Source organism: Drosophila innubila, assembly GCF_004354385.1.
Source record: "Drosophila innubila isolate TH190305 chromosome 2L unlocalized genomic scaffold, UK_Dinn_1.0 4_B_2L, whole genome shotgun sequence".
NCBI lineage: Eukaryota > Metazoa > Arthropoda > Insecta > Diptera > Drosophilidae > Drosophila > Drosophila innubila.
The window spans coordinates 9,185,884-9,204,133 of NW_022995372.1; the positions used below are offsets into that span (position 1 = coordinate 9,185,884).

The following is an 18,250-nucleotide window of genomic DNA, read 5'->3' on the forward strand; positions in this document are numbered from 1 at the left end:
AATTGAATAAATAAAAATGGAATGCTCCGGCATTGTGCGACTTACCGGGCCGTGAGACTAGTGTGATTGAGATGGTTTTGCATCCAGGGCGTTTGATAGGAAACAATGCACAGCGAATGCAGCACAAGGACGAACATCACGCAACGCAGCAACAATGCGAAGCCCCTAAAACCAAAGAAAAAAACATAGTACAGAAGACAATTGATTTGATTGTATCAGGATCTATGAGGGTCACGCACCGTTGCAAAGTCTGGCATGTTGCCCAGTAGGTGCCCGCCAGCAGAAAGATGAGAAAATAGAAGCCACCTGGCACTGATGGACGCAGCACGGCGGCAAAGAACAACGTGGCCAAACAGAACAGAGGAGCTGCAATATGAAAGTGGAGGATTTGTTGTTCATTTCGCTTCAGATAACTGATCGATTTTACTCTTGTACATCCGTATTTTTTTTAAAACCATTTCAATCGATAGTGAGCAATAAATTGTATTTATAGAAATTATCAATATTAAAATCTTACATATCTTGATCAATCCCTCGAAGTGAATGTGCTGGCTGATCATAGAAACACGTTTCCTCAGCTGCTGTTGTTGCTGTTGCAGCGGCGTTGTGGCCGTTGCCTGTTGCACATCTCCGCCATTGGCATCCTGAATGGCCACCTGCTGCTCCGACTGAGATTCTGGCAACTCGCCATTCTCCAGCTGCTCGGCATTAACAGTTTGTGTCGCCACTCGCTTCACAGTGAGGAAGGAACCCAGCGAAGTGGCCAAAACGAGTACCTCTGGAGCCAACCACTCAATAATGGCCAAGGGTCTGCAAAGAAAGCAAGAGAACATTAGCAACATCTAAAACAATTTCCACTTGAGACTCACTTCAGATTGATGAAACTTATGAAGCCAATGTGCCGCAACAGACGCTCGCTTAAGGAGCAATTGTAAATGGGCAACGTGGTGCTCAAAGCCAGCACTTGGAGCGCAATGTGACCCAGCAGGACCAGAGTGCTCAAAGCGAGCAAGATGATGAAGAACGCAGTCACGGAGCCCTTGAAGTTGCGACGTGTGGCCAGCGGGATGAAGGGCGACATGAAGAACATCAACAGGTACACAAACGATATGCCCACCGGTCGCATAAGCGAAGCTGCAAGATTTAAATCCAAAATCAGATGCAATTGCAACAATAAACAAAAGCTCTAGTCGAGTGATCTCGACTTCCAGATGCTCTGCACCCAGCCCTAAAATATATTAATACTTATAAAAAAATTTAAAAAAAAAGCTTCTGTTTTTATTATCCGACTTTAATCAAATTTTAAGAGGTAAAAGTGAACTTGGTGGACTTTATATCACGGACCGAAACTAACGATATTTTCCAAATTCTTATTAAAAAAAATACGAAATAACACTTATTTTTTTACTTTTTCAATCAAAAGTACACTTTAATTATATTATTTTTTTTTAAATTAAGAAATAAAAGATATTTCTTACCTTTTATTTAAAAAAATTAAAGTTAAACTGAAGTTATATATTACCTACATCTAAAAATATTCTTGATCTACTATATGATTGAATACCTTTTTGAATGATAGATCACATGTCCTTCAAGGACGAACATTACAGAAGTTGACCTTAACATATTTCCTTCACATTTATTTATTCAATTAAAACAACTTAAACTAGTTTTTTTATACAAATTGAAAAATAAATTCCTATATTATTTTTATAAAAAAATTGAAGAAATGTTGATTTTAAAATCAAATTTGACATTTATTTTAATTTAAATTGTAAACTTTAGGATTATCCTGCTTCCAGGATACTCCGCCTCAAAAAACATGTCTAAGATATGTCCCGTTGCGTAAAACTAATTTGTAAAACTCATGTACCCTAGTGCGTAACGGGTATAAATGTATAATATGTAGCATGGAGATGGTTGCTAAGTGTAAACTTACCCAGCACCAGAACCGCCGGCACGACGACTCGCTGCAGGACGAGGCAGGCATAGCTGAAGGCCATTTTAATGTGCAGTGGCTGCTTCTTCTCCTGCTGCTATACACGTTGCGGCTGATCCTGTGTCTGTGCCCCGGGTCCGACTCATTCATAAAACTTGCAGGCGCTTCAGACCAGCTGCAGTTTGTTTGGCCACTGCTGTGTGAGGACGCAGCGCAGCGCAGCTGGAAGAAAATGAATTAGAAATTATATAAGATAAGGCGTTAGCTTGTGGGTGTGGCACGCCCCAAGCCACAGGGGGCAGGACGGGGCGGTCGCACCAACTGTCAGAGCATGTCGCGCCTAATGGCAACTGGCAAGAGGAAGCAACAGAAAGTGCAGCCAAGCAAGTGACTTCCACTGTTGCGTCCTCTCCCTACTTCAGTCTCTTCACCCCTCCCCCCTGTTCAGTTCCTTTTAAAGGCTTTAAGGACAAGTTTTTTAATCTTTGACTTATAAACATTAACTTGGTTTTAATTACATCCAAAGAACAACGAACGCCAACAGTTAGAACAGCAAACAATTTTGGCAGTCGAGACTTGGGCGCGTTCACAACGATAAGTATACACGATTTGTGGGCGTGGCAGTCGCCTGCCCATAAAGACAGTAGTCACACGCTATTCCAACTTGGGTTGGGTTAGTTTCAATTTTCCTTTTCCTCTTCCGCTTTCGCCTTGCGCCGGGGATTGGCCTCCAAGGCGCTTTTATTAGTCGCGCAATTGTGCGCCGTTTCATGGTTTGACTAAAGAAAGGAGGGTCATGGGACAGGACCCAGAGAACAGGACATGTTCGCCCGCCTGCCTGCCTTATGGATAAACGTGTGAAATCGACATTCAATGGCACATTATGTGGCATTTATTTGCATGTCCTTACGAAACGGAAAACATTAGAAGCCCAACAAGTGGATGAATAGTTAAGTTTGCAAGGAATGGAAAGCATTACAGTTAAAAGTCAATTGGTGTCCAACAAATTCATGCAAATTCCAATTTATTTGTTATTTGGAAAACATAGATAAAAACTACAGTAAAAATAAATTCTAAATATAAGCCCAAACACTACAAATTGAAACAGTTCTTTAAATCTAATACATAAAAGTTGAAGCTTACTTTAAATTGGTAGGACAAATTTAAAAGGATGGATACTATATGCGAATTTAATCTACACAAAAAGAGTTTTTAGATTTATTATTTAGATATATGTATATTTTATTTATTCAAATAATTATTTTATGCTTATTAACAACAATAAAATGAATACATTTTTAATTGAAATGAAATAAAAAGTGCACAATCCGCATGTGATATTTAAATCAGGTATGGAAAGTTTATTTTGAAAAGTATATTATAAACACACAACACAACAAGTTTCAGCTAATTTCATAGGCATATACAGCACAGAACAGCAAAATTGGAAACAAACCGCAATAATGACGTCAGTTTGGCATGTACAAAACTTTATAATTCTTCTATTTTCTCGCTAAAAAGACCAACAAACACACAAATGTCTGTCAAAAATGAATATGTATAACATAAGTAATTGTGTTTGTGTGTTCCGCTTTGCATGCCAACATCACAGTAAACGCCGACGTCGACGTCTCCATTCAAACACATCAACATAATATGGGCTAATGAGAGAGCAAAAAAAAACACAGTTCAAAACCACACTCACACATAGACAGATGGGCAGAATGAGAGGGAGAGCACAATGAGAGGGCTAGAGAGCAACCGGCAAAGCCCAACACATTTAGACAAACAGACGGCGACTAGACAGACAAAAAAAGTAGCAAATAGAGGCCGGCAATACTCGTAAAAAATAGTAGGCATATGAAAAAGTACTTTAGTAGTAGGCAAACAGATATCTAATGGCGCAATAATGAGACTGCTGTGGTGGGTGCGGCATACCAGCTGAATATACACTGGCAGTCATAAGTAAGTGAACTAAGTGTAACCACAAATGACCATTGCACCATGAAATAAAGCTGTTAAAAAATACTCTCCGGTCAGATGAAAGCCACAAAGTACCATTAGCAAAGACTTACTAAATAACGGCCATGACTATGGTTACTTTATTTGGTATATACATAAATATAAATTTATCAAATGCTTTTAATCTAAATGTGGACAACTGTTCATTTAATGCAAATAACTTTTTTCACTTTTTTTAAAGAACTTGTTATTTTCTATTTCAATAAATAGTAGGATAAAATATTTGTACACATCTGTCTATTACGAAAGCTAAATTTTTATTTTAGTTCGAGAACTTGTAATTTACCATTTCTATATTTAGGGGTAATACTGTGTAGATTTGAAAACTATTTATTTTAAGAAAATTTTTGTACTTGACCTATTTCAAATAGAACTGATTTATTGTTCTATATTCATTCTATAATGAATGTTTGTAGATGCATATAGATAAGTAAATAGTACGTCATCTATGTCTCGTTCCTTTCAGCTTATATTTTTTGAGTCATTATATTTTGAAAACTTCTAATTCTCTATTGTTTTGCTTAGGAAATACTTATTTCAAGATATTTTGATGTTAAACTTTTGAATCAGATTAGACACATTTCTTGTGAGAATTTTTTCGTAAATAAAGCCAAACAAATAAGAACAATAAAATTTTATTGCATCATCGCCATTTCTGCTGAAATGCTGACAATCCGACGATGATTAATAAATATAAAGTATATTTATTTGCATAGAATCAGGCAATACCATTGGCGCCTCTAAATGTATGTGCACAGATGTGAGCTCGGTGGAGGTGTGGCTCTAACGGATCGACGCCTCGTGGCACCCATCAAAGCTTCACATGGGGCACGTGTTGCGCTGCGACTCAAAGCAAACATTGAGTGCTGCTGGATGGAGTCATATTGTCGTTTGCCTGAGTAATCATAACAATGGCCCCATTTCCCTTCCCTCACTCTCGCAGTTCCCCAATTCCTCCCAATTCACTCAAAAATGTATATGAAATGTCGAATTGTTTCCAGACTTGATGCGTGTTATTTGGCAGCAATTCATTTGCTGTGCACGCATCGCATTTGACTATGAAAAGCATAGATAGACACTTGAATATTTATGTGGTATACTGATTCTCGGGATTTGCCAGATGTTCTCTATCAGCCACCAATGACTATTTGGCCTGTTGCTTATTCGATAACAAATTCAAGTCAAATGTTTATTTTTTATATCGTTTCGATTTAGGAATATAAAAAGCATTTGTATACTCTGTAATGTTAGTAAATAGGTAGTGGAGTATCCTCTACCTCCTTTACCGAATTCTACTTTAGTTTTAACTGCTGAGTATCTTGTAGTCTAGCATTCTTATATGTTATCATTGCCTTTATATTTGTTTCTTTGGCTATCGACTTGACTTGTTTACTTGGCACACATTTTACATTGGACATTTCATTGGCATCTTCTTCTTTGTCGTGTTCTTGTTCATGTTGTGGGTGGAATGCAATAAATTGCATATTATTAAAATACTTGAAATCAACGTTAACATTTACTTAGTCAAATGACAAACAGATTGTGTGCATGCCATGGCCCCCAAACTATGAGTAAATGCGTCCCATGTGTCGTATACTTGATATGTACATATAACCTCTAAGTACTTGTAAAACTGTCTGTAAAGATTAACGAGTCTTGATGCCAATTAGCAACTGTTTATGATCCAAAACACGCAAATAATTATGGTTGTTGACTATGAAAATTTTTGTTAAATGTGAGAAAAACTTGTGTAATTTCAGGGAATGATGACCTATGACTTTTGTAATGTTCACCCCAGTCAACTTTAAATATTTTCTTACTTTCCAAGTAAAATCTCACATAAGTATTATAATTAACATTCTGATTCATTAATTTATTCTTTTTGATAATGATAATTTTCTATTAAGTAGCTTAGTTCTGTTACTAAATTAACATTATTATTAGTAAATTTATGAATAACTATATATTTATAGTTGTTACTTGAAGAACCTGTTGACGTGCCAATTTATCTATTGAGTTACTGGCTCCATGTTAATGTCAGGTCATAATCCATAGGCCACCCTCCTGGTTGACACTCATTTGACAGTTGGCTGTCATTGACACATTCCTCAACCGAACAGGAGATGGAGAAGCGACAGGTGAAGGTAAAGAAGAATAACTGTTGCGTGTCAGTGGAGAAAAGAAGAAAAACTAGTAAAAACTACTGTCTGACCAGCCCAACTGATATATGAAGATGAATGCGTATGATAAACGAGCATGTACTTCGTCTATGGAAATGGAATTTCTCTTTGAAAGAGGGCAACCACCTAATGAAATTAGTTGGCGAATTCCACGTAAGAATGACAAACTTTTATGACAGTCAAAACTTAATGAAATGTAAAAGGGATGCGACAGAGTCACGTCAGGTGTGTCCTCAACTCCGTCCGGTTTCAAGCTCATTTCCATGACATTTGCCAGTTGGCCAGCTATTAGGATCCATTAAAATTCACTTTGTTATGTCCCGCGACTGTTCTGGCGACATTTAACTGGGCGTAGTAATTGTGAAATTGTGAAGAGTCGCCATTTAGCATGCGTTTTGTACGTGTCCTTTTAATAAATTAAAAATGTATATAGCAAACATAAAATAGCGGGGAAAGAAGTTTCACGCTTAACACGAGCTATAAGAAAGCATGAAAATGGTCTCAGGGTTTGTCCAAATGCATCAGCCAAACTGTTTGTCAATGGTCTACGTGTTGCCCTCTCAATGGACCAGATACTTTAACAGCCAAAGCGCAACACATGTCGTATGTGTAATTTTCGTCCCCCTCCCACGCACACATACACATACACATTCGCCCTAAAGTTACTGTAAATTTATATGCTTCCAGTGACAGCTGAAAACGAACGGTGGTTAAGTTTAAGCTAATACTGCACAATAACTGGAGAAAGATGCAGGAATTGTCTATTATATCTAAGGTGACATAACATGTAAAACTTGTACACTTATGTAGAAATTACTTTTAAAAATATATGTTCTTTTGTATCTGAGTTACAAAATACGTTCTTTACTTTTATAACTCACTGACACGTTTTGCACTAATACTTTTAGAAAAATACTTTTGAAACTAAATTGCAAGTCGATTATTTTTAGATTTTTGCAATTTTGCTCCACTGTGACGCTGCAGGAGGTGGCAAAAAAAGATAAATGTAGGCCAAGAGCAGCGAGCAGCAAGCAATATGCATTTTGTACCTCCGTCTGTCCATCCGTCCGACTCTCTGTCCACTCATCCGTCTATATGTCCATATGCTCTGTCAGGTTGAGTGAGGCGAAGGCGTAGACGCAGCTTGTCGGGCCATTAGCTCGGTTTATGTGCCACACAATGGCAGAGGAGAAGGAGGTGCAACCACTTTGAAATTAATTTCCCTAGCGAAATTTATGTATACGTAATATAAAGGAGCTTTATGATGACACACTTGCCCCCAAATTCAAGCTCGTTGCATGTGCAAAGCCACAAGCTGACCCAAATCCTGTCCAGCATGTTCGCCTCATTGCACATGTGGGTATTACATGGGAAATACACAGATTTATGGCACAATTTATTTCAATTTTTTACCAATTTTCACTTCAACGATGCACGTTTAATTGAATTAATGAACAAAAATAGAAGTTTCGATAATAAAATGGAGCATTTCGTGACACTTTGAACTGTCGTTGATCTCTCGCTTGTTACACACAGAACAAAATATAATAAAAACAACAATTTCTTCTCAGTTTTATTTTAATTGCTTTGAAAATTGCTTGCACATTGTTTGAAATTTGGAATTATTAAATGGAATGTCTTTGTGTTTCCATTGCGTGCTGTTAGTTTGCTTCTTTTTTTATCAGAACGATAGGTCAGTCGGTGGGGTCATTGGAACCCCACCATGACAACAAGGGGTTAACAATGGCCGTATATTGACATTGACAATCATTACAGAGACATTGGCATGCCCATGCATGACGTCATCAGCCAAAGTAGATTAAAAAGCAAAACGCCTGAAATTTCCAAATAGTGCCACAAAACCTCCACCTCAAGCCCTTCTCCCGCCAGGGCTATGTATCAATATTTTCGCAGTAACCGGAACAAAACAATTGCAAAAACTATAAATAGCCAGAAGGAGCTCTTAATACGAACCATCAGCTGCCCGATAATCCACAGATTACGACGTTTTACAATCGGAAAACTACCAAAATAAAGAGGAGCAAGAAAATAAGGCGTTGATGAACTACAAAATACCCAGTAAACATAATGAACAAAATTAATAAACTACGAAAGTAACTTAAGTACAGAAGTTTTTTTGTTTTGATCTTCGGTAAGATTTTTGGCAAGTGATTGTCCTTAACCAGTTCTAATTTCATTTCAGCTGGTGAATCTAGGACCGATAAATTGAAAAACGATTATTTTTAAATAATTTCCGAAAATGCAATTTGAAATAAAAATACATTTTATTAAAATTGAAAGCGTAATCCGGAACAGGCCTGATAAATATTAAATCAATTATGTTATTTTAACATAACGTATAAATGTCAGTAACAGCTTGCCAATATCACAATTTTTAAGATAATTTAAAATACAGTTGGCTACAAATAACATAATAAGTATTAGTATTATATTAAAAATTTTGTATCATATATTTTATTGAATGTTATAATTTTGAGAGTAATTTAAAAGCAAAATCTATCAACTTTATTTTAGATGTTTTAGCCAGCACTCACACTGAGCTGATTTCTCTGTCTGTTCCTACAAGTTTAACATACCCTTATCTTACAATGTCTAGGGCATAAAATAAAGCAAAGCGCGCTAGTCTGTAGCGTTCGTAATTAATGTGAAATTAATGACCAGTCGACACGCGGAACGTAGGGATTGTTCCTTTGTAAGGGTAACTAGCCATTGGATGGCGCCACCTGACAACTAGGGAGGGTTTCCGGACGTCAATTTAAAGGGTGCACCGCCAAGAACTTTTGTCAAGTGCATTCAAGTTCGAATTGCATAAAATAAATAAGTTGCCAGCGCCCAGACAAAGTTCAAGTGGTCGCCAGACATGGAAATGAAGATGATAATAAAGAAGGGAGAAGCGAAGCGAGAAGTGCAAAAAAGTGTCATTGGCAATTTGTCTGGCTAAGTCAGTGAGACACGAGTCGAATTCGAATTGCACTTGAAAATTGGATAATAAATTCAAATTGTTTTCAGTTTCAGTTTTTATTTTTGTAAGCGTATAAGCTGTGGATAAATATTAGATTGCAAATTTACAAATCCTGAAGAAAAATGAGTTGCGAACAAAGAGAATCTGCAGTGACTTCGATAAACATTGATAATGACTTTGATAAGAGATATTTAAGTTTAATTTTAAATAAATATAGAATGGAAGTATTTTAAACTGTTCATGAGATCTATAACTTTTCTGAAAGACATACATATAAGAAATCAAATCATCTTAAATCATATCATCATCGCAGATGTTTTTTTTTTTTAGGAAAAGAAAAATGGATTTTGTGATTTTAAGTTATTATTGTTAATATTATGTCTAGTAATTCCCTCAAAATTTCAGCATCTGTTTTCCATTTTAATAAATAATATTTAATTTTTGGTATTACTTTAGCATTATAAATGCAATGCAAATGCTTATTATGTGAATGCTAAACCGTTGCTTATCTTGAATTATATTCCACTATATGTGTTTATGTTTGTGCTTTTGTAAATTGTTGCCTGGCGACGAAGCGTTGCAAAGCCAGCTTATGCGTCATTGAGCACTTGGAGAGATCTCCCAGGCATATCGGTAGCATCTATTACTAATACTTACAGTATGCAATGCAAAACAATGTTTGAGAACAATTGAGATGAAATCTGAATAATTTGCACAGAGCGTACGCATTGAGGCGTCACCAAAAACTAAAACTAAGTATTCTCTCACGGCCCCCAATTGAGATTTAACGCATGAGAAACCAACGACGCCCCAGAAATGTGAATAGCTATAGAATATATAATCTATAGAGTATAAAGACTTGCCAACTCAATTACGTTTGCCACCCACATTTATGTAAAAGTATATATAGAAATATTTAATTATATACAAATATAAGAGACTTTGACGATAAGCCGTCGAAAGAAACTAAAATAGTAACAAAAAAAAAACCCATTAGAAAAAAATTTGCGATAAATTTGTCACTAAATTAAAACAATTTAAAAAGTAAGCAAAAACATGGAACAGACTGAACGACTAGTAGATACTCGGTAACTTTTAAATATAATTTTGATAATAATATAAAATATTAAAATTAATGTATAACAGAGTTCAATGGTACATACTAAATTAAAAATTGTAAGAAATTTAAAAAACAATTCTCTGGTATATAAATAGATATAAAATTTTATTTATTTAGAATTTATCAAATTGCTACCTTTGATATATAGATACGCTTCTTCTACTCAAAAATACTGGGTATAAAATGAGTAACATTTGGCAGAACGAGTTTTTGACTAGACGGCAAATGAATAAAAAAAAAACACATTTAGAAACCAGACTTGTACATTTTCGTGTGTTTTATAGCTTAAGCTGTAACCGCGTAAGATATGTATACATATATGTATTTCGTGAATATACTATATACTACATATGTATTTATTTCCGTAAGCGATGACGCAAATGAAAACAACGCACTGAATGTTGAGGAATTCGTTTGAGGCCCCGCAGCATTTGTTGGATTACTATCCAAATGTTGCCAGTAAATTCCGAAAGAGCCACAAAACCATCTAAAACAGGTAACAACTCCAAAATCAACCCACAACAGCTGCTAGCCAAAAGGATTCCATTTGACCAGCTACCTGTTCAAAAATAAAGTTAAATACAAAAACCATAGACAAGGAATGACAGGTGAGGCGAGAGGAAAGAGAAGAGAAGGTCCGCTAAAGGTGCAGCTGAAGATAAGCGTACAAAAATAAAGTCAGTTAATTCTTTTTAGGTAAGTCGAAGTGTTCTGTCAGCCTTAACGGAACTAGATCAAGGCCAAAACTAACACAAAACCAACTCGCAATCAGTTGAAATATAAGTAGAAAGAAATGGTTTAAAAAGAAAAATATACTTTTAAATAATTGCTCATCTCAATGAAAGCTGTGTCTGACAAAAGCATTGAGTTTTTTATTTTTGAATGGAGCTTCTATCAAAGGAAGCAAACTGCTCCACATCATTATAAAAACTAAATTGTAAGCATTTCTCAAACCAGAAAATTAAATTTAAATTCAATTTCAATATTTCGTTTAATGTAAAAATCGAAAATAAAATATCTTGCTATGAATTGAACTGAAACACAAATACTTTCACAATGACAAACAAATAAGAAATGTTTTCGTTGTCAAAACAAAACATAAATACCCTTTTTATAAATATAAAGTTATGCTAAAAAATAATACAAGAAAAAAGTATTTAGGTAATCTGAAGGAATATTTATTTCTTAAACTATATATATTCAGCTGAATCGTAGACATCAATATTAACTATTGAGCTGACAATTTTTATATTAAAAAAAAAAGATCAAGAACTGGTGTAAATATTTTTAATTTTAAAAGGAGTATTAATGTGCTGATTGCTTTAGAAACAGTTTGTAATTTATATAATTAAATGAAAAATAATAAGCAATATGCAAATAAAACAACAGATTTGTGCACAAATGTTTCTTAACTAACAAAATCGTTTCAAAAAGTCAACCTAGAAAACAAGCTTACAAATTTGATAAGCAATGTTTAATACTCTTCCTTTAGGGTATAAGAACTGCAGCGGCATCAATGACAACAAACAAGCTGAAAAATAACTGCAGCTGTTGCAGTTTTATAAATGCGGTTGCCTCCACCTTACCCAAGCTATCCAAGCTACTGAACTAACCCAAACAATCTATAGCATATCCTATAGATGTGTGGTATATATATATATAGTATATCAATATAATGTTCAGTGTGTATGTGAGCCCTGCCATAATATGTTGAGGGCGCATTTTTAGGCGCACGCCCCAATAGGTTGCCAACCGTTGCAGCGATTCGAGCTGATGTTATTGTTGTTTTTGACTGAAATTTGGATTGCCAACTTTTGGCCAAACGAAAGGTAGGCGGACAATGTTGTAAGGGGAGTCAGAGTCTGGTAAATGACTTTTAACGTTGACAGTAAAAGCTGTTGGCCAGGCTTGCAACGAACTGGGCCAGCTGTGGCAAACTAATTGCAACTATAGTAGATTTTGTTTGTTTACTGCAAATAGGAAAAATGGCAACCAACAACTTTGATAAATGACACAAATTGTGAACATTGTCAGCCAATGATTGGGCTCTTTACGGCTTATATATTATTTCAAAATATTTATAGATATGAATGGATTTTCATATCAATATCCACAATTCGGAATTGATAACTACAAATCAGTTTCTACCACAAAGTAATCAATGAAAGATAGAGGGGTAAGAAAAGACAGTTCTATACAAATCAAAGGTGGATATTCGATAATAATAACAAATTGTACACTGCATTTGAGGATGCTGTAAATGGCCGATTAATGGCCAAAAGAACTCTGAACTTTGATCGCATCGATTCAAATCGACAAATCGATTCAAACACAAACAACATCTAACCATTAAGGTGAAATGAGCTCAATAAAAACCTATAAAAATATGCATGAAATCAGCAGCAATAACATAATTTGTTTGCGTCTGAATTTATAAGCGTGCAGAAAATCTATTGCTCAACTGGGAAATATTTGCTGGAAATATTTGCAAGTATTTTAATACTGTTCTTCGTAAGCACTGATATCGTTGCGTTCTCATGTATATGGCTATATCAATAATATTGCATACAAGAATATTAGTACTGCTCTTTTAAGTTTTGCCCATCAAGCTGTATTTACTCTAACTTAAACTTTTTTTTTTAATGAAATATTTTTTAACATAAAAAAATGCGAGATATTTTTAATTTTAATCATAAAATTTTTGTGTCTTTTTTTTTAATATAAAATTATGAATAAAAGTTTATAAAACAAAAAAAAATATAAATACATAATTTGTATTGCACTAATTATAATCCTTACGGCTTAATACTGCAGTACATCGAAAAACAATTTCTTTTTTATGCTTTTAAGACTATGAAAGCTTCTTGTAAGCAATTAATCATGAAACTTACTATCAAATTGTAGACACCATATTCATCTGACTATAACAACATGTATTTTATATATGTATCCTTATAAATCAATTTTCAGAATTGTATATATTACAAAATTGGCCAATTAAATGGCTTTTTAAATGCACTGCAGATAAATTCGAAGATTTTTTTATTTTGATAATGTAATTATTGTATTTATTCAATAATCTCTCTGCTTCAGAGATAATATATTTGATGTTTAACCCATTGGTTTTCTTTTCATACAGAAAGTTGATATTCATCTTAAATCTGCCAGTCCATTTCATCGTTGCTGATTTCCTCAATTCGATCCTCAACTTGATGATCGGTTGGCTTTACCAATTGACGCCTTGTGGTTAAGATATTTGGTAAACCGGAACCGGCACCTGCTGTTGCAGTTCCAGGAAAAGGAAGCGCCTTGGACTGATTGAGCACATTAGATGTCAATCCTGGTGTCATGGGAAACTTATTAGGCGTGGCTGAGCGAGCCAAGGCAGTGACCTTTGACATTGCATTGGCATCATTGAAACGCGATCGTTTATTCTGCAGTTTGTTGACCCAACATTCAGTGGCCCGACGACGTGCATTGGACAAGATGTTACTCCCACTAGGACTGGAGCTGGGGTCGTTGATAGTGTTGATAGTGTTGTTAGTGTTGTTAGTGTTGATAGGGGTTGAGTTGGGGCTGTCAAGCATTTTTGCAGTTGGCAACATCGGCATCTTTGGACGCCACGAGGTGTTCGGCGTGCGATAACCAGCCATTGGGGGTCTTGATATTTCTGAAACTCCAGGTAAACTATTATCCTGTTTGATTTTCTTTAGATCTCTTCTGGATTTCTCATTGCGAAACTCATGGACCAAGGGATAGATACGCTGTATGGCCAATTCGATGATATTTACGTTAGCAGCAGTCACCGTTATGCTGCCCGTCGAAAAGATCTTCAACGTAGCCTTGGGCTCGATCATCTTGTAGGTCACACCTGGGTGCAATTCCGGTTCATAGCTGGCATTGCTACGATGCATTTCCGAGAAATTAACAATTCGAATCGACCAGGGCATGCTGCAGGTGCCCAGCACATTGAAGATGCGAAAGTTCTGAAAGTGCACGGGAAATCCCAGTTTGCTCAGGCAGCGGGCAAAGCGACGAGCAGCGACCTTTGCCTGCGGCTCCGATGTGGCACCGGTGCATGTGATCCTGCCAGAGGACCAAACTGAAGCCGTCGTATAGGGGCGACGCAAACGCATCGTGACCATTCCATTCTCCCGCCTGTACTCCACATTCGATCCATTCAATGCTATCAGACGCAAATTCAGATGACACTTCACACTGAAAGAGCACACAACATTGTTAATCACAATGTCCAGCTCCGGCCCGATTTCTGCATCTTGATCCGTTGCCTTTAATTCAACTTCTGTGGTTGCAGTTGCTGTTGCCGTTGCCTCCGGCTCCTTGTCAACGATCAAAGAGTTCTCCTCTTTCAATTGCATTTTATTTCTCAATAAAAAGAAATTTTTTATTACAGACTAAAGCAAACTCTTTCTCGAAGTTAATTGATATAGGAAACTCTAAGGCTACTCAGTTGCAATGTTTAATGAAATTTATCAAAGATAAAAATACCAAAACTTTCATTTTGACACACAGTAGATTTTTGTGCAAAATCTCTTTTCAAATTTTGAATTTTCAGTTTAATACTGAAAGGAAATACCACTTCAAAATTAATTGAAATCCCCAAACCCTTAGGTAAGAATAAGAATATAAATTTTTGGAGTGCATGAAAAATCCCTTCCATCGTATAGGGTACCCTACAAGTTATTAAAAAGAGAGTCTAGACAAAAATTATCAGGGAAGTACAAAGGGTTAAATGAACACGTCATTATTGATTTTTAAATAAAAGTAGGAACATGCTAAAATGCAAAAGTCTCGAATCTGAATCATCTGATGAAAAAATAAACAGTTGGCAATAGCTGAAATATTTACTAGATTAATATTTCCAGTTGACGCATTTACTAATAAATGCATCAGAAAAACTTTCTAACGCTACAAATATTTGTATTATCATTTTCAAGTGTCTAAGGTTCAATAAAGAGAACAACAATAACGGAGAAAGTGTGGGCCAATTGTGAGGCTCACTTCAAGGAAAGCCACCTTAAACAAGTGCATTTGAAGTGGATGCCACTGATAAGCATGATAGTACTCCTCAATGGCAATGACAGAGGCAACGACTGGGTCAACTTTTATCAGAATCAAATTCCACTCGGAATAAAAAACAGAATGTGACACATTAGCTTATCAGTTGCAGGGGGTGAAGAGGAGACTTGCAAGTGAAATGTAAACAACAAGAACAAATAGAGATAACAAACTAAGTGTGATTATGCATTCTTTATGCATTAAATAGAAGAAAAGACTTGCTCTAAATTAAAAGAGCAAAGCGTATTTGAAATGTGTTAATGAATTTATAAATAGAACAACAGCTGCATAAACAAGAGAAAGGAAAAGTGAGAGTATATGGAGCATGCGAGGTTCGCTTTATATGTTTAATTTCAAAATTATAAAGAAAAAAAATAATATAGCTTGTATTAGTTGCTTGTATTAGTTGAGATAAAAGCTCTTTTAAATATAAAATGATTTTTCAACTAACTGAAAAGAGCAAAGAAACAAAAAATGGATTTCTCTCATGAATAAAAACGATCAAATTTATATGAATTCTGTGCGTTTATTGGATTTTTTTTTAAAAGTAAAAGCATTTATTTATACATAATATTGTTTTATTTATAGTGAAGATAAATAATAAAATTCCCACAACATTCCACTACAAACATTTAAAAACATTAAAAAAAAGACTAAAATTTAAAACAAATTTTGATAATGGAAACAATGAACGCCTTTCTTTATATTTTTTGTGCAAGTGTGTGTGTATATGTAGTTGGCAATTAAATCTAGAAAAAAGTAAATAAATAAAATAAAGTTAAACACCAACAATGACAAGAGCGCCAAACGAAAATGAAACCGGGTAAAGAGTGAGTGGAAACGGAATAGGAATGAGAATAAGAAAGCGAGAATACCGTATATAAATACAAAACAAAATCAAATGTTGGCTTTGTTGTTGTTATTTGCTCTTCGCACTTCAATTGTTGTTGGCAGTAGCTAGCACTAGTAAAAATTTGTTTGCTTTGAAAAACGTACACACAAACACTCACACACACACTGACACTCACACACACACTGACACACACAGATCTCACTCTCGAGTCAAGCGCCAAGAGCAGCTGGAGGCGTTTCATGAACAAGACTCGACACGAGGCTATAAATTTATCGCATGGTGGAAAAATCGCAGCCGGCATACGTTGCATAGGAATGAATGCTCCCAAGCTATCGATTCGATACACACAATACTTGAACACTTAAAAGTAGTAGAAATTCTAAAAAAGAGTTACGTGTTGCTGGCCAATTAGCATGGCTGAAGGCCTAATATATCAACATATTATATACATACATACATATGCATTTTAATGTGTGTACATAATGTCTATGTCTATGATTTTGATACTAGTTGCTAGGTAAAGAAATCATAATCATACCACATTTGCATAAGCAGCGCGTTGCGCGCCGAGTCAGCAACAACAGAACACAACACAAATTTCTTGCAATAACAAATCACTTTGGCTTTCTTTTTGATTTTGATTTTAAATTGCGCTCGCAATTAACACTTTGTTGCACAGCTGCAATCAGCACACACACTGCCACTTGCGAAAATTAATTAATATTCAAGCACACTTTTTTGTTGGGCTATTATTATATATTCTGTTACGATTTGATTTCGATTTTTACAGAACGCCCCCGCGTAAACACGTCCGTTCGCAACGCAAGTTCAACGCGAAATTACAGCTGTAAACAAAGTAGGAGCTGCTAACGAAATGGCGACTGTTAAGTCTAGTGCTGCCAATTTAGCAGTTTTTTCGCCAAATCTGGCTATTTTACAAATTGCCAACAGATTAGTGAATTTAATCGCATTATTTAATTTAAATTGTAATACTCCATTTAAATACTGTAATTAATTAATTAAATTAGCTAACTTGTTAGTCACGTTTCTAGCAAATATTAAGAGCTGGCAGCCCTGGTGCTGTTAACTTTACGTGGCGCTCTCTCGTGCAAAATTAAGATGAGCCGTGGCTTATTAACATTTCAATGTTAATATGTTCATGCTAACACTGTAAAATGTTAAAATATCAGATATTCGACAAAATTGTAACAAAAATTTTCAAAGTACTAGCTTTAAAAATTACACAAATAACAAAAAAGATCATTTTCGAAAAAACGCACTGCAATGTAAAATGATCTAGATCGTTTTTTAAGGCTGCCAGACGTTCAAATTACCTGTAATTTTTTTCTGCCAGGTGGCAGCGTCTTATAAATAACGCAGAAGAAAAACGTTTTTTAGGAGCCGATAAACTTTGTTGACTTTCATTTTAATCATGTCTGAATTACAGGTGAATTATTAATGAGTAAATTAAAAAAAATGTTTAAATGATATACGTGTCTTTTAATTTAACAGGAATTCGATCAAGCCGCTGAGGATGTCAAGAACTTGAACAGCACGCCGGCTGACAATGATTTGTTGGAGCTCTACAGTCTCTACAAGCAGGCCAAAGTGGGAGATTGCAATACAGGTAAAATGGGTGTGTTCACTATGTGGTGTATTTAATTAACGCTTTTATGTGCAGACAAGCCCGGCTTTCTGGACTTCAAGGGCAAAGCCAAGTGGGAGGCGTGGAACAAAATAAAGGGCATGAGCAATGCCGACGCCCAGTCTGCTTACATTGCCAAGGTGAAATCTCTGATTGCCGCTGTGGGTCTAAAGTCCTAAACAGTGAGATTGAGATATATGCTCTTAAAGATTTATTACAGATTACAAAAATTTCGAAGTGACATTCAATTTTCATACGTAATACGCACAAAATATCACAACATTGAAAACATCTGCACAAAATACACGAATTGAAAAAAATAAATAAAATTTCGAATGCAATCACATTTATTTAGTTAAAAAAGCGAGAATGGTTATATAAATACGTCATATACAGTATGTCCAGTAATTGTTTTGACGAAACAATTCA

The 18,250-nt window shown here is 35.5% G+C and overlaps 3 protein-coding genes across 3 annotated transcripts in view; 1 reads left to right on the top strand and 2 right to left on the bottom strand.

The window, feature by feature from the left end:
- The window catches only part of LOC117781657 (piezo-type mechanosensitive ion channel component), a 36,910-nt gene extending 19,897 nt beyond the window's left edge, over nt 1-17,013 (bottom strand). Inside the window, exons 1-6 of the mRNA XM_034618453.1 lie at nt 16,715-17,013; nt 1,940-2,161; nt 870-1,134; nt 518-810; nt 240-366; nt 46-165 (exon numbers count right to left, since the gene is read on the bottom strand). Coding sequence (XP_034474344.1) covers nt 46-165; nt 240-366; nt 518-810; nt 870-1,134; nt 1,940-2,003 — 869 coding nt within the window. The 5' untranslated portion in view covers nt 2,004-2,161; nt 16,715-17,013. The remainder of the gene's footprint in view (nt 1-45; nt 166-239; nt 367-517; nt 811-869; nt 1,135-1,939; nt 2,162-16,714) is intronic.
- LOC117779775 (TATA-box-binding protein-like) lies at nt 13,307-14,623 on the bottom strand. Its single transcript, XM_034616083.1, has one exon. It carries the CDS (start codon nt 14,621-14,623, stop codon nt 13,400-13,402), a length of 1,224 nt encoding a protein of 407 aa, XP_034471974.1. The 3' UTR covers nt 13,307-13,399.
- A 508-nt stretch (nt 17,014-17,521) lies between the features above and the next one.
- LOC117782380 (acyl-CoA-binding protein homolog) lies at nt 17,522-18,162 on the top strand. Its single transcript, XM_034619485.1, has 3 exons — nt 17,522-17,623; nt 17,689-17,803; nt 17,858-18,162. The coding sequence occupies exons 1-3, from the start codon at nt 17,609-17,611 to the stop codon at nt 17,998-18,000; spliced, it is 273 nt and encodes a 90-aa protein (XP_034475376.1). The 5' UTR covers nt 17,522-17,608; the 3' UTR covers nt 18,001-18,162.
- The last annotated feature ends 88 nt before the right edge of the window (nt 18,163-18,250 follow it).